Raw genomic sequence first — 15,606 nt, 5'->3', positions numbered from 1 at the left:
GGGGGGGTGGACTAGATGACCTTTGGTAGGTCCCTTCCAACTCAAACTATTCTTTGATGCTATTCTTCTGCTGTTCACTTCATATTTGTTCAGCATACAAGAGAAAGATACCAGTATACAAGACTGTCATTATAAATCAGAATATTTTTTTAGAACCATGAAATGTATCCCATTAAAAGCAGTAGTTCCATGATCATCAAACTAATGAAGCCTGGTTTCTACCCGAGTGGTAGCTACTGTCCTGCACCCTTACCAGAGTAACTACAGCTTGTTACTATCCCCTTATAAGCTTGTGCCAAAAAACCTCCAATCCCACTCACATTTCCACATCCCCCCACAAATTCCTCACCCTCCTCCCCTGTCCCTCAACTAATGTCTTCCATGTTCCCTAACCTCACCAGCACTCAGCACTGTATGCTCCCTCCCATGCTTTCTCCCACTTACCTTCAGGACAAGAGACCCAACCTGCTGTGGCTGGCTCAAGCAGCAAGCACTGATGCGCTACCCAGTATGCACACGCCAATTTGTTAGTTAAGCAAAATAGAAGGCAACTGTTAAACTCATCTTGCACCTTCTTCCCCTGCAAAGAAAAGGTACGCACTTATTTTGATTTCCTCTCTTCTACCCAGAGACTCATCTTTGTGGAACTTTAAAGAGTTCTTAAAGAAACTTTGAGACGTCTATGCCACTGCCAAATTTGGCTGAAATCTACTAAAGTTGTGAAAATAGAATTGATAGAGTGATTACACAAGCTTTCTTTCCTCTGGAAAGTGGGCTAAAAGCCCATTAACAGTCTTACTTATGTCATCCCTTCATTCCCATTCTTCATTTAAAAATAACGATTCTATTCTACTGCATTAGCTTATGTAACCCACCCCTGAGCCAAACTAGTTGAAAATGTTGGTCTGTGTTTATTAAGTGTGTGTGCCTCTCTATGTTTGCCCATTTTAAGGTGCTTGGTATTATGAAAAATAATGGTGAGATCATCAGTGAAACCAAATAAGCTTCACTAACAGCTATCCCCCAAAGTTTCTGGACTGGTATCACTGCAAGCAAGAACTGAACTGCTTTTTCTCTAGCAAGCTGTCAGCTGTTCTCATGGTTACAGATCTAGGAATTTGGAATGACAGGTCACAGCTATGAGAACGAGTAGATTTATTTGGCATGTTTCTATCTAGTAAATAACATTCTCCTATGCAGAGGACAAGAGGCTGCTGTACATTCTCATAGTGTTTATTCTCTGTGAAAACCATGTTTTAAAGTCTCTGTCCCAACAAAGAAGGTGCTAACCAGACTTATTTCTTAAAATTGCTCACTCACAGAATGAAGACAAAAATATAGAACTCTTGCACTCTCTCTATTACTATAAATGGACCACTGGCACTTTCACTGCAAGATTCAACTGTGTATATACACTTCCCAGATGGCGTGAAGCAAGGGTAGAAAAGCATGCTTCCCATTTAAATGCAAAGGAAGACAAGGGAGTGTTAACTGCTGTCATAGGGTAAAATCTATTCTGTCATTTGGCTATTAAAAAATTAAAAAAAAATAAAAAAATCAACCATTTATTTTTGATTAACTGCCAAGTTTTTGTGAAGCTCCAGCTATGGCGCTATGCAGAGATATTAGCACAGCTATGTGAAATTGGTTTTCGCAGAGCCACAAGTTCAGCTTAACAGGACAGCAGCAGAACAGGCTTCTCCCACACTTGCAACTCTTCCTTGCTGGAGGGGTCTTCCTCCAGGAAGCCAGGGCAGTCCAGTTGCCAAAGCCTCTGTTAATCACTGCAAAATGAAATGCAGAACTTGTGCTGAGGAACTGGAACATCACCCACTGAGCTTCTTTCAAAGGTGGGTCTGCCTAGGTGGGAACAGCGCTTTGTCCATGCTGAGCCAGGTTGGGACTCCTCGTATGACTCATCAGTCATAAGTCCCAAGGTATTCATTCCCCCAGTAGGGGCCCTTCTACTCCAGGGACATGCCCACATGCTGTTCTCAATATGAAACAAAAATGTAATGTTGTCATGATGTGCCAATTCATCCAACTCAAAATGCTCTGTGAAACGCTTAGCTGAATCACTCCTCCTCTTGGAGAGCTCTGTTTGCCTAGGGAGCTGCCAGGGAGAACCATCCTCCATGGGGCGCAGTTGGAGACAGCACTCCCAGGCTTACCATCCCAGGATTTAAGGCCTGGCAACTCCAGGGCAGCAAGCCCTGTACACAGAGGAAGGGCTCCATTGTTTCACAAGGGCCCACACAGTTAGCTTGAGAACACACAATATTTCAAAGACCCAGCTGGTTATTGATTTCCAGGTCAAGAGAAGAGAGGCCTCCAGCACAGAAGCCTGGGAGGACCTTCTTCAACTTAGGTCTCAAGTTCCCAAGCCTGCAGATGGAAGCCTTGAAGCCCTGATAACAGGAACATTATCAGAATTTCTACTCCTGCAGTTGAAGACCTGGGCAAGTTTCCAAGGCACTGGTAGGCTTGACAGTCCAGCAGTGCTCCGAGCACTGGTCTGAGCTTAGCCATGAGGTGCCAGGCTCCAAATTAATTTCTAACATTTCCAAAGCAAATGTCTAAGGGAATTCCAATACAAGGGAAATTTTAAAATGTCACAATTTCCCATGGATTAGGTAACGGCAAGTTTGGCCCACCTCTGGCTTCAGTTTCCTTCAGAAAAGTCTTCATCCTATGTGTTCCACTAGGAGAACAAGCCCTCATCTATTAAAATACATACACTAAAAAGAATAAATATGAACAAAACTTGCCTCTAAACAGAATCTTCAAAACATAGACCCGTCCCTCAGGTTATCATGAGATTTCTAGTTATTTTCACATTTATGTGCCTGCCTTGAACCTGAAGGCTTCTGTTCTAAAACATGCTTACTCATGCGGCCTCAACATTAATTAGTAGAATGGACACATTCTGTAAAGTTCAATCCATACAGGTACAAAACACAGGCCCCTACTTTAGTGAAGCAGTAAACACGTAACACACCAAGGAAACAGTGTCTGTAAAGCCTGAATGGCTGAGCACAGAGATGGCTAGTATCACAGCATTGCCTGGTACCAAAAGGCATCAAACACAAGGACAATCCTGTCCTGGTCACCTCCAGGTACCAGCAAGCACACACAGTGCAGCCACCTAAGATGAAGGGCAGTATGCCTGACCACAGGAAAACTGATGATTCCCAGGATATGACCTCTCAGTGGGTAATGCACCAAGGGAAGGACGATGAACTACATAAGCATGCATTAAGCAGATTAAAGATTTGTCCCATTTAATTTATTAAGCAATGTCATGAAGTTGTTGATAACTTCGCTCTGCTGTTTTAGAGTCCTAGGCACCAGTCCCAGCTCTGGTCTGCCAACTTGCCACAGAGTAATGAGATAAAGAACAGTCAGAATACAGGCTCCTGGTGGACAGTTTGCCCCACCTTCCCCTACACTGCAGGCATGGAAAAGTAACTTGGCTTTTAAAAACACAAAGAATCTACCATTTGAGTTACTACTTACTTTACCAAGGACACATTAAAAAATCCTGCACTAAACTTGGGAAACCTGTAAAAACTTTCCCAAACAGTGGAGTCTCATAATACTATTACAGCTCTCCATTTCCCACACACCTCAAATGCTGAATGTCCTATTCATTAAACAGCTATTTTTACTTTACTATAAATCATTGTTCTTTACTTTTACAACTTCCTTTTCTTGTAATTAAAAGGTGCCCAAAGCCTTTTCTGACTTTACAGTGTCTAGAAACTTCATGTAATTTAAAAGTACCACTCACATCCACTTATGCTTCAGATACATGTGCATCATTCCCTGTCACTCTACAGGGAAAGCTATAGCTCCAATGAATGACTTAGGACTCAATATTGCATATACTTCCAATGACTTCAAAGATGCAGAAGCAAACCTTAAAGGTAGCATGGTTTCTTGCCTGAAGAATTGGTTTTGCTTCTGCCTATATTCATGGACAAGTTAACCAGATGCCACAACGTCATCTCAGAGTTCTCCCTATTGCTAAAGGATTATCACTAAATTCTTGCTCCCTATTAACCATACACACAGCCCACTGCAATAGCAGGGGTACTGAGTCAAAGGACCCTTAGGGTTTTCCATCTTTTATTTTCTTCTGCTGCTTTCACAAAATACCCTCTAGCACAACATGTATTTTAGAAAAGAAAGCAGAACAACAGTAGTCGTTTCCCCTACGCACCAGATTCTATCTCAGGATCAAAAGTACAAATTAAGTATTATTATTAGCGGTTTCTTGATATGCATTATGACAAAGTACAAAACCTTCTCTTTCTTTCCGTCTTCCAAAACCAGGCCACAAGTTGATGCGAACAAAACTGATGCTGTGCACAACATTTTAGCTCCTGTACTCTTCGTCCTCTACAGTAGTAAACCTACAATTACCATGAGAAAAGTCCAGCTGGAGGTATCACCTACAAGTTGCTTCTTGCTTATACATTATTTCAGAACATATGCTCCGCTTGAAAACAATTCTGTGCCTACGAGCTGGCAGCAGAACAACAATTTAAGTTGAGGTCTCAAAAACGGTAGGAGGGGGAATTTGCAAAAGCAACATATTTCAGCTACTTTTTACCCCAAGAAGCATACCATAAACAGTCAGGCAAATATACATCAAGGATCATGAGAAAGCAACTAACTATATGCCTTTTAAAGTGCACTTCATGGACGAAAGCTGCCAAATTACAGACGGGATTTACTGAGAAGAATGTGTTACTGCCAGAACGGACAAAAGCACGCATTCTACCCATTCCAAGCTCCTCCCCATCTCCTGTCATGCTCACAGCAAGAAGCAGCTCAAAAATTGACAACCACAGACTCCAGGATTGAAAGAGACAAAAAAAACCACCAAAAAACCTGCTGGCAAATGCCGGGAAGAATTTTGTTTTGGAGATCTGATAGAGGAGACTGGAAAAAAAACCACCAAAAAAACCAAACCAAAACAAAAGGAAGCAGAAGAAAAGAACCCACTTATGATCCCCATGTTCTCGGGACATCAAGCAGTTTCACAGCAGGAAGGAAACAGCGCGCACCTGGCCGGGTTTGAGGAGTCAACGTGCAGCAGCGTCTTTCAAACAGGCACAGCAACCGGTACCCGGCACCACGCTGCTGCCGGCCCCAGGACAGGAGTTTCCCGGAGTTCGCGTGGAGCTGGGTCATGGAAACCTCACTCCAAGCGGGAGCACGCAGTGGCAAACCGTCCCCGTCCCCCAAGACTCCCTACCTGGTTGGTGTCCTCGCCGTGCTCCAGGTGCACGATGCCCTGGCTCCTGCACTCCGTGTCGCTCAGCACGTCGTCCTCGGAGTCCTCCAGGAGGGACGAGGAGCCGGTGGAGGACAGCGAGGAGGTGGAAAGCCGTCGGGACTGCAGGTGCAGCGAGCTGTCCGTCCTCAGCCAGCCGCCCTCCGTGTGCGGCGGCTGCGCTTGGGGGCTGCCCTGCGCCTCCTCGCTCTCCTCGGCGGTGACGGTGAGCCGCGGGATGACGGGCGGCAGCACCCCGTTGGGGGGCCGGCAGCCCCTCTTCGCCGGGTCGGGCAGCTGCCGGGCGGCGGCGGCGGCGACAGCGGCGCAGCGAGCCTCGAAGAGGGAGCGGAGCTCCCCGACGCTCAGCCGCTTGGACCGGCTGAGCTCCGGGCTGCTGTGCAACCCCGCGCGGGGCTGCATAGCGCGGTCGGCGCCGGGCGCCTGCGGGGCAGCGCCCCAGGGCCGGCGGCCGGGGGTGTGCATGGGGGAGCGCCGCGTTGCCGCCGACCGCCCGGGAAACTTCTTTGTGGCTCAGCCTCCGGCCGCTGCTCGCAGAACGGCGGCGAGGCTCATCTCCAGCCCGCCCTCCCTGGGCAGCCCCGACTCACCCGCGGCGACAGCCGAAGGCAGCTACCGTGCCCGCTGACCCGGCTCCAGGGCCATAGGGGCACGACCAACCCCCCGACACCTCCCCGCTCCGCCTCGGCGCCGAGGGGAGGAGCGAGCCGCGCCGCGGGGAGCCCCGTCCTGCCTGCCCGCCCCTTCCCCGCCTCCGCCCTTTTGGTTTCGCTTTGCCTGAGGTGCCGCCTCCCGCCTTACCTCAGCGCCCGCCGCCCCCGGCCGGGGGTCACAGCTCCCCCAGGGCGGGCATGGCGGCTGCGCAGCGCTCGCGGGCCGGAGGAGCCCATCCCCGCTGAGGGGGAAGAGGGGCGGGTTTGGGCGCCCTTCCGTCAGGCCCCTCAGGGCTCTGTGTGTGTGTGCGTCCCGCTTGTGGTGAGCCTGCGGGGCAGAGCGGCCTCCCGCAAAGCCCGGGGTTCCCTCAGCCCGCGCTCCGCCGCCTGAGCCGAGGGGGTCAGCGCGCCTGAAGCCCCAGGTTGCCGAGGTACCCGAGCTGAACGCATACCGGCAGAGAGCACCCCCACCGCGCGGTTACCCGCTCGGCTCCCGCTCCTCACCCGGAATACACCGCACGCAGGGCTGCACGTGTGGTCATTGTAGCCATTAAAACCAGTGGAATGTTAAAGGCATCCCACCGCGGGGTTACACCAGCTGAGATGCTTATTAAAGCTAACAATTCTGGAACCAAATGCCAAAGTGTTCAACTTAGTTTTTGCTCATTTATCTCATTGTTTCCTTGCGCTCTCCCATCTGTCTCTTGCCATCTGTTGTCTTTCTCCTGGTGCTCCGGCTGCGAGCTCCTTGCAGGAGGGGCTGCACTCACCCAGCGCGTAACGCAGCAATGCTCGGGCCGCACTGGGACTCCCTGGTCCTCTGACACCATAAACTATTGCTATTCATTCCGATTATTCGGAATTCTTCACTGTGAGAGTGCTAAGATAGTCATAGAGGGCTAAGAATTATTCGGCTGCTGCTGACTATTTTGCAGCCCCATCTTGCAAGTTGTCTTTGGAAAAGTCAGTTTGAACAGGCACCTGACGACGTGTCTTTTCCCGTGCCACTCACAGAGCCCCAGAGCAGGCAGGAAGGCAGCTTCAGAAATAAAACGTCATAAATAAAACTTCATAAATAAAAATCCAGACGTCTTTGTGCGCTTTTCTGGAATTAGGTGGTGCCAAGCCGGGAATTTGGGCCGTCTGAATTTCCAGATGAAATAGCCAAGGCTTTTGGTGGATTTAGTTCTTTAACCATTGTGGGGGTTGTCCCAAGGAGCTGCCAAGGGGTACGTGGTGGGATGACAGCTACCAGCAAAGTGTGTAAAAACACTAGTGGTAAAGTGCAGAAGAAAATGGTTGGCAGGAAAGCTTTTCCCCAACAGACAGAGAGAAGTGCCTGTAGGAGGGTATTCCTTCATGGTGGACCATAACGGGTTGAAGCTTTTTCTGGAAGAAGATAAAGAGTCACCACTTTGAGAATGAACTTTATAAATAGTTTCAAATTTTATAGTGCAGAAAGGCAGCCTCAAAACATGAAAACTGACTAGGCCCAATACATACCTAAAGTCATAAGAGTTTAATATACAGCATGACTTTATAATTGATGGTTTTATAAGAGGTCTCACGGCAGTGAACACATATTTAGAGTGGAAAACACGGAGGCCAGTTTTAAATGGCTATCCGAGATTACGCACACAGAGGTTGGACCCATTTAACTTACGTAGCTGTGGCAGCTTCCAGCTGTAGGTAAGCAAGGCAGAAAAGCATTTGCACACAGGAGAGAGGTTCAGTGGGATCTGTCACAGGCCAGACAGGAACCTCTTCCAAATGCCTGCTGCATGTGGAAGGACATTTCGGTTTCCAGCCTCTGTCAGCTGTTGCTTCTCTGCTGACTCTGCAGTTACAGGTTTATGTGTGGTCTGTGATTAGGAAGCCTTATTTAAAAGGTTTGCTGATTCAGGAAACCTTAACCTTAACAACAGGATCAACAATTCACTCCATATAGGGCTAAGATTAGTTAATAGTTAGGTCATAAAATATAATTTTAAAGGTTTTACTTTCAGTTAATGAGGATAGAAGCAAAATATATGCAAACATTTAATTTTAATTAATTAATGCATGTATAAAAATAGAAAAGTGTCCTTTTAATAATGCTGATAAATGGTGATTGGTGATTGAATCTTATCTGGTTGGATAAGATTAGATGGGTTTTATTGGCTGCTTTTATAGCTTGTCAGCTTTAGAGGGCTACTGATAGCTGAATTTTGTGTAAGATTTAGCTCAAAGTCTTTCAACACTACCAGGAGAATAAAGAGATTCTTCAGTCAGTTGGGTATCACCACGTTTGTGTGGAAGTGTACAACTGTTTTTAACAAGAGGAGTGGTGCTCTCGCTTCTGGCAAAGTGGCAATGACTCCTACTTTCCACTTGTGAAATCCTGCATTCCTGTCAGCAAAGGGCTGTCAGCATCCATTAATGATGTTTGGCAGGAGCTAGATCTGATAACAGATATGTGTGTCCCTGTTTTACAGCTAGGTAAACTGATGTACAGGCAGTACATGAGCTGACTACAGTCATATAGAGAATCAAGGGCAGAAACGGGTGCTTCAAATTTGCTCTGCTACTGTAACCACCAGATCACATTCCCACCTCTGGGGGTAAAGAGTTTTGTTTATCGCAGTCATTCTGATTCATATTGGTATTGCTTCTGGCTACTGGGGCTCCTTGTTTCACGCAATCCTGCTACAGAATGAACTTTTGGCCTTTATTTCTTCATTGGGGACTGTAGTGATAGGACATGGGGCAATGGGTTCAAACTGAAACAGGGGAGATTTAGGTTAGATATAAGGAAGAAATTCTTCACTGTGATAGTGCTGAGGCACTGGAACAGGCTGCTGAAGGAAACTGTGAATAGTCCATCCTTATCAGCATTCAAGGCCAGGCTGGATGGGGCTTTGAGCAGTGTAGTTTAGTGTGAGGTGTCCCTGCCCATGGCAGGGGGTTGGAACTAGATGATCTTTAAGGTCCTTTCCAACCTATGATTCTATGATTCCCATGATACCCCTTTATAAACACTGTTATCATTAATCTATTGCTTATTCTTACTTCCTTTTAGTTTGCGTTCTCGTAGAGTGCATGAGCCTCGACAGTACAGAGGTAAAGATGCTATGGGCACTTGCAAAAGATTAGAAAACTCTCACATAGACAGTGGTTTAAATATGATGCAGAGGGGAGTCTTGGGCTTACCTTGGCCTACTCGGTACATACAAAAAACTGCCCACATGAGACTTCTCAGAGGGCTCTGAGTGTGACAGCTGGGAAACACCATGTCCTTCGATTCCTACCTGAGCATGACCTGAAATGTCATCAAGAGCTGTGATTCCCATGTCTGTCCTGTATACAACAGATGAAAGCAAGACAACGTTTATAAGTATTTATCTCTTTCAGGATGCAATTGGGGGAGAAAAAAAAAAGATGGATACGTTTTCATTTAGGAAGGCCCTGTTTCAGAACTCAAAGGTACGTGGGCATGGAAACTGGTCGCTTCTACGGGAAGATCCCGCCTCTCCCACGGGCTTTTTCTTCGTGACTAAGGCTGAGGTTCCCTCCAGTGGCTGACGTGCAGATGACAGCTCCACGTGGAAAGCGAAAAAGACGGGCTGGCCTTCCGTCGGGAGCAGCGCTGCGAGCGACCATGGTCCCTGCCCGGAGGGGTGGGAGCTGAGCAGTTGCGGACTGGCCAGTCTGGTGTAGTTGGCAGCCTAGAGCGGCGGTGAGGGAGGGGATCCCGGCTTCAGTTGCTGTCTCTCTGCTACACACTCCATTGAGTGAGCAAGTCAGTGCGTGTTATAGTCCTCTACGAACATAGCCAGATTAAATTATCCAAGTACACATGCAAGAGAATGAGCCTTCGGCAACGGATTATCTGATGTGCAAGCACTTGCTTCAATAAATGGCAGGTTTTTATTTGTCAGATTAGTTTTTGTAGGCTATTTGTCACATTTCTCTGTGCAAGACTTGGAGTCTTTTTGGAAAGAACTCTAGACATCTGCTCAATGAATGCCATATGAAAAAAAAAGAATTAGGAATCTGCTTTTACCTAAGAAGCAGCAAAGCTGTAACTCAGGCAGCAAATGTTAAAATCATACTGTGGCTGGGTTATTAAGATGTGGGGGGACACAAGCAATGCTTCAGCTTCAGCTGAACAGCTTCAGCTGTCCCCTACCCTGGATCTCTGGCCCAGAATCTGGATTGGCACATGCAGAAATTACTTCTTCCATTCCTCAGCCCTGCTGTCAGCTTAGCTGCTAGTACCCCATGGTATCACCCCTAAGCAACACAGAGGCTATGGAACATTGGTGACATGGAAAGGGAAATCCAAAGCTGCTGGGCAAACACAGGAAAGATGGTGTTGGATTTAAGCAGTGGAATAAAGTTGGATGTAGATTCCAAGGATATGACAACTGATTTAGCAGGGGATACTGGGATTTGAGCACATCCTCAGCTAGGACGGAGATGTAGTACATTGGTGGAAGTGCACAAGGCTGTATAGATCTCGATGTGCGGATCACAGGAACCTGCAGAAAAGAGACAATGAACTGTGAAGGTCCCCTCGTGGCTGGAATTAAAATTACGTTTCCAAGTCAAACGCCTGAACAAAAGTACCTCGAACTGTTCCTCTACCTTACATAGGCAGATGCAAGATGGGGGGGTTAGTGGGGAAGGAAACATGTCCCCTTGGAAAAGGGGTTGCAAGTGTTTGAGATCATAAAATGACAGCCATGACAGTGAGAAAATACACAAGGATAAGGCCAGCGGGAAGGAAGGAGTGTTCCCAGCACCCTGCTGCCTAAATGACTCACAGTGGACTGCTGACATATAGAGTGTAGAGTTACTCTAAAGGGAAAGGTAGAGAAGTAAGAGCTACACAGGAGGTGAAGAGAGGGAAGGTTGCAACAGTGTGGAAAACACCTGGAAGAAAAAACACTTTCTCCCACATCTTCCCCATCTCATGCTGCAGACAGTTGCTGCTCTTCCTTATGAAAGGAACAGAAAACGGCCTTTTCTTCCCACTTTCCTCTCAGCTTGTCACTGCTACTTTTCTCCCTCACACTCTTACTGCTGGCCTGGAGGCCAGTATATCCAGGGAACAGAACAAAATCAGGGAGAAGAGGGGGGCCCAGGGGTACTATCCCATGACGAGAAGCATGTGCTGAAAGAAGCAGACAGACACTGTAGTAACTGGCTGCAGCTTGTGAATTGTGTGCTGCCTCCTCAGAGCACCTGCAGCTTGTAGAAGAGCATGTGAAACACTGTCATGGTTTCTGCTTTTATTTTGCCTGTTCTCAGCTTAAATAAAAGATTCATCTTCCACAACTGTCACTTTAGAATAAAATCCATGCAAGAATGTCATAACAAAACAAGAGGAAGTTTGGCTGTCATATGTGTGAGATGATTACAGGTAATGCTTCACCCTAACAACCAGTTCCCTGTGAGCTGACTGAGAACTTAAATATGAAGATTTCATTTAAAGTTAATTACTCCAGTGAAACCACTTATTAGCTTTATGCTTTAAGTAAGCACAGTTGTTATTTTTGGCTTGCCATTCATAGCCCCTCAGAACACTGGGACATATTTGCCTGTGCTTACAGTGACGCTTACATTAAATTCTGTGGATTTACTCTTGGTTTATGGTTGTGTAAAGAAGAGCAGGATGTGTTTCATTGTGTATATAGACAGGCTGTTACTAGAAGTTTAATTCCCACTGTTCAACCTGCAGTCCGGGGGTATATTTAAAGAACAAACCATGGTTCTTACCTGTCAGGAGATATTAAAAGGCATCTCAGCAAGAGGACATTCCACTTTTGAGACATATGAATGTATAGATTATAAAAGTCCCTCCAGACTATGGAAAAAAATGGAAGTCTGAAATAGCTAGTTTAGATTTTAACAAAGATTCAAGCAGCAGTATTTATTACAGCAACAAATTTAATATACCTGAATCGAAATAGCCTTTTTAATGAAGAATGCTACTACATATATGTGATCAAAAATTTATATCCCAACAGTCACAGGCTTTTATTTCCCTTTTCAAGAGGGAATTTTATGGAAAACTCTTAGAACTTCATGCTGAACAATTGAATAGCTGGGGCTGGGGGGAGAGAAGAGAGGGAGGTTTAGTACATTAAAGATTTCTTTGTCCACGGTTTGCTTTGCCAGTTCATCTGACAGTGCTGCACTAAAAATCAAATACATCCTGAAAAGGCATAGGCACACTACAGTGATATTAATGATGCCATATGATTGTATTTTAAGCAAAAGGTAAGCAGGAGTAATTACTAAACAACAAACAAGCAACTTTGTTTTAATGCAAGGGTCTCGTTTGCACTTGTGCAAAATTACTCAATTTTTTTTAGAGGTTTTTAGGATATAGAGGTGCTCTGGGGCATGACCTAATTGCAAAGTAGTGCAAATCTTTCTATAGCAATGCCCACCTTTCTCTGCTGGCACACCGTTTCCCCAGCTTTGTAGACTGGATCAGAGTGTGATGGAGAATTTGACAGGGATTTTTATTCACAGGACTTGATAATTTGTCCTCTGGAACCAACTGAAATACGAATAAAAGTAGAAATACAAGATGGAATAAAAATGGAAATAATTTGCAAAACTATTCAGGAGACAGTTTGGGATTTTTTGTTGTGGTTTCATAAAATTAAATATCTGCATGCTTTTTATTTATTTGCCTGTGAGACGTACTCGTACTTACACATGCTTTCCTTACTTAAAGTCATAGGAACAAATTTGGCACTAATGCTTACTGTCACTGTCTTCAAAGGGTTTTACACTACATGTCACTGACATATTGTTTATGTGAAGGGTATTGCAAAAGAGCATATTGCATAACGACTTGCAATCCCAAGCGCGACTACAAGCTGTGTTGAGCCCTGAGGAGAAGAGCCTGGGGGTACTGGTCAGTGAGAAGCTTAACATGACCCAGCAATGTGCACTCACAGCCCAGAAAGCCAACCCTATCCTGGGCTGCATCAAAAGAAGCATGGCTTGAGAGTTGAGGCAGGTGATTCTCCCCCTCTACTCTGCTCTTGTGAGACCCCACCTGCAGTCTTGCATTCAGCTTTGGGGAGTCCAACATAAGAAGGATGTGGACCTGTTGGAGTGAGTCCAGAGGAGGGCCATGAAGATGATCAGAGGGGTGGAACACCTCTCCTATGAAGATAGACTGAGAGAGTTAGGGTTGTTCAGCCTGGAGAAGAGAAGGCTTTGGGGAGACCTTAAAGCAGCTCCCAGTGCCTAAAGAGGGTCTACGAGAAATCTGGAGAGGGACTTTCTGCAAGGCCATGTAGTGCCAAGACAAAGGGGGATGGCTTTAAACTGACCACTCCCGTAGCCTCGCAGGGCCGGGGCCCCTTTCAGCAATGCGGATAGCTCACAAGCCACCGGTGGCCGTGGGCACCTTCCACCAGTCCCGGGACACCAGAGCCTTCCAAACCGACCCTTCCAGAAAGTGTAACTTTGGGGTTTCCGTGCCAGCGAAGGGCAGCTTGCTTCGGTAGGGCAGGTCACTGCGGGGCTGATGGTTCCAAAGCAGTGTGTAAAATCAAAAGAAAGCTTAATGCTTGCGACAAGTTACGTTGGTGGTTCTGCCCTCGAAACAGAGAACCCACATTCTGTGGTCATCTACAAGTCCGCAAAACCACTAGTAATGCCACTAAAAAGTGTCTGATAAGGTTTTTAAACATTCAAGCAACACTAACACTGTAACTGTAATGATAAATAATAAAATAAATAGCAGCCTTCCAGTCCCTAAAGGGGTTGACAAGAAAGCTGGAGAGGGGCTTTTTATGAGAACAAGTAGTGATAGGACAAGGGGGAATGGCTTTAAACTGACAGAGGGTAGATTTAGGTTAGACATTAGGAAGAAGTTCTTTACTGTGAGGATAGTGAGGCACTGGCACAGGTTGCCCAGTGAAGCTGTGGCTGCCCCATCCCTGGCAGTGTTCAAGGCCAGGTTGGATGGGGCTTGGAGCAACCTGCTCTAGTGGAAGGTGTCCCTGCCCTTGGAAGGGGGTTGGAACTAGGTGAGCTTTAAGATCCCTTCCAACCCAAACCATTCTATGATTCTATGATAATGATGCTGCTAACATAAGCATGGCATTACCATTAATGCCATGTAACCAAACCCAGCCCATTGCACAAAATGCTGCAAGACTAAATCAGTATAAAAGGTAGATAAAATAACATGTAAAAGGTATTATTAAGTTCTGCTTCTTCTAAGCTTTTTCTATGGTAATGTGTATGAAGGTTTTTCCATATTATTATTTTGAAATTAAAGCAGGTAGTAGGCTGAATGGAAAATCATCCCTGATTTTGCATTAAAGAAATATGAAATCTCAATTTCTGCTAAAGTAAATCAATAATGGGGACCATCAGAGGATCTGCTTTCTGTAGGGCTGTTGACCTTTTTCATTTGTTATTTTTTTTCAAATCGGAATAGAAATTGCTTTATTTTCTCCTTCATCCGAGTAGATAAATGATGACATTTCCTACGCTGTTGTTCTGATGGGTTTCTTCAATTCTGTGCATAAACAAACTACCTAGGACGCTGCCACAAAAGTTAGTACTGCCATATCCGTGTGCTGAGCTAATATCTGGCACTTGTCTTTGGTGTTTCTGCCATTTCTAAGAGCACAAAAAGTTCTCTTCATAGATTGCAGATCATTAGATTTGGTTTCCATCTCTGTTTCTTATTCCAAGACAGCAGATTGCTGGAAAAAGACATTGAAAGCAAGACAGGAGTAAACCATCCATGAAGGACGTAAGGAATTACGTTACTGCATTATAAGCCAAGGGTAGTCAATCTTTCAGCAAATTCTTCTGATTCATGTGGCAGAATACGTGGCTCAGCAACCAGGCATTCCTCCAACCTCCTTGTCGTGGTTTAAAACCAGGCAGAGGGCTCGTTCACTCACCCCCCCCCTTCTTTCCCTCCCCCTACTCCCAGAGGGATGAAGAGGAGAATCAAAAAGAATGCAACTCCCACGGGTTGAGATAAGAACAGTTTAATAACTAAGGTATAACACAAATCACTACTGCTACCACCAATAATAACAATGATAAAGGAAATAGCAAGGGAAGAGAATACAACACCTCACCACCAGCTGACCGATAACTTGCCCCCCCCCAGCCCGACCAAGCACCCACCGATACCTCCTCCAACTCTGCAGTCACCCAGCCCTTCCGGCTAACTCCCAGTTACATCCTGGGCATGACGTGCTGTGGTATGGAATACCTCTTTGGTCAGTTTGGGTCAGGTGTCCTGTCTCTGCTTCCTCCCGGCTTCCCCTCCTCCCTGGCAGAGCATGAGGCTCACAAAGTCCTTGGCCAAACCAAAACATCGCTATCAGCAATGTTCCCAGGCCGAAAGTCAAAACACTGCACTGCACCAGCTACCAAGAAGGAGAAAAATGACTGCTACTGCTGAACCCAGGACAGTATCCACCCCTTATTCCATACCATTCACGTCATGCTCAGATCCCACATTTTCAATACACCATCGCTCTCCCACATATATACATCCATATACATACAGACCAAGAGAAAAAGATCATTTTCTTTGTGCATGGACCAATCCCTATAATGCTGCCGAGTCCGTTCAGTCGTGATGTCAGGTTCATTCTCTTGTAACAATCT

General features: G+C 46.0%; 1 protein-coding gene across 1 annotated transcript in view; it reads right to left on the bottom strand.

Annotated features, from left to right (window-relative positions):
• The window catches only part of ITPKA (inositol-trisphosphate 3-kinase A), a 39,044-nt gene extending 32,991 nt beyond the window's left edge, over positions 1 to 6,053 (bottom strand). The window contains exon 1 of the mRNA XM_061462313.1: positions 5,264 to 6,053. Coding sequence (XP_061318297.1) covers positions 5,264 to 5,767 — 504 coding nt within the window. The 5' untranslated portion in view covers positions 5,768 to 6,053. The remainder of the gene's footprint in view (positions 1 to 5,263) is intronic.
• Between the last annotated feature and the right edge of the window lie 9,553 nt (positions 6,054 to 15,606).

Source organism: Pezoporus flaviventris, unplaced genomic scaffold, assembly GCF_033815535.1.
Source record: "Pezoporus flaviventris isolate CSIRO_AGI_PZ_B2104156 unplaced genomic scaffold, CSIRO_AGI_Pfla_v1 ptg000035l, whole genome shotgun sequence".
Lineage (NCBI taxonomy): Eukaryota > Metazoa > Chordata > Aves > Psittaciformes > Psittacidae > Pezoporus > Pezoporus flaviventris.
This window is presented reverse-complemented; position numbering and strand designations above follow the sequence as displayed.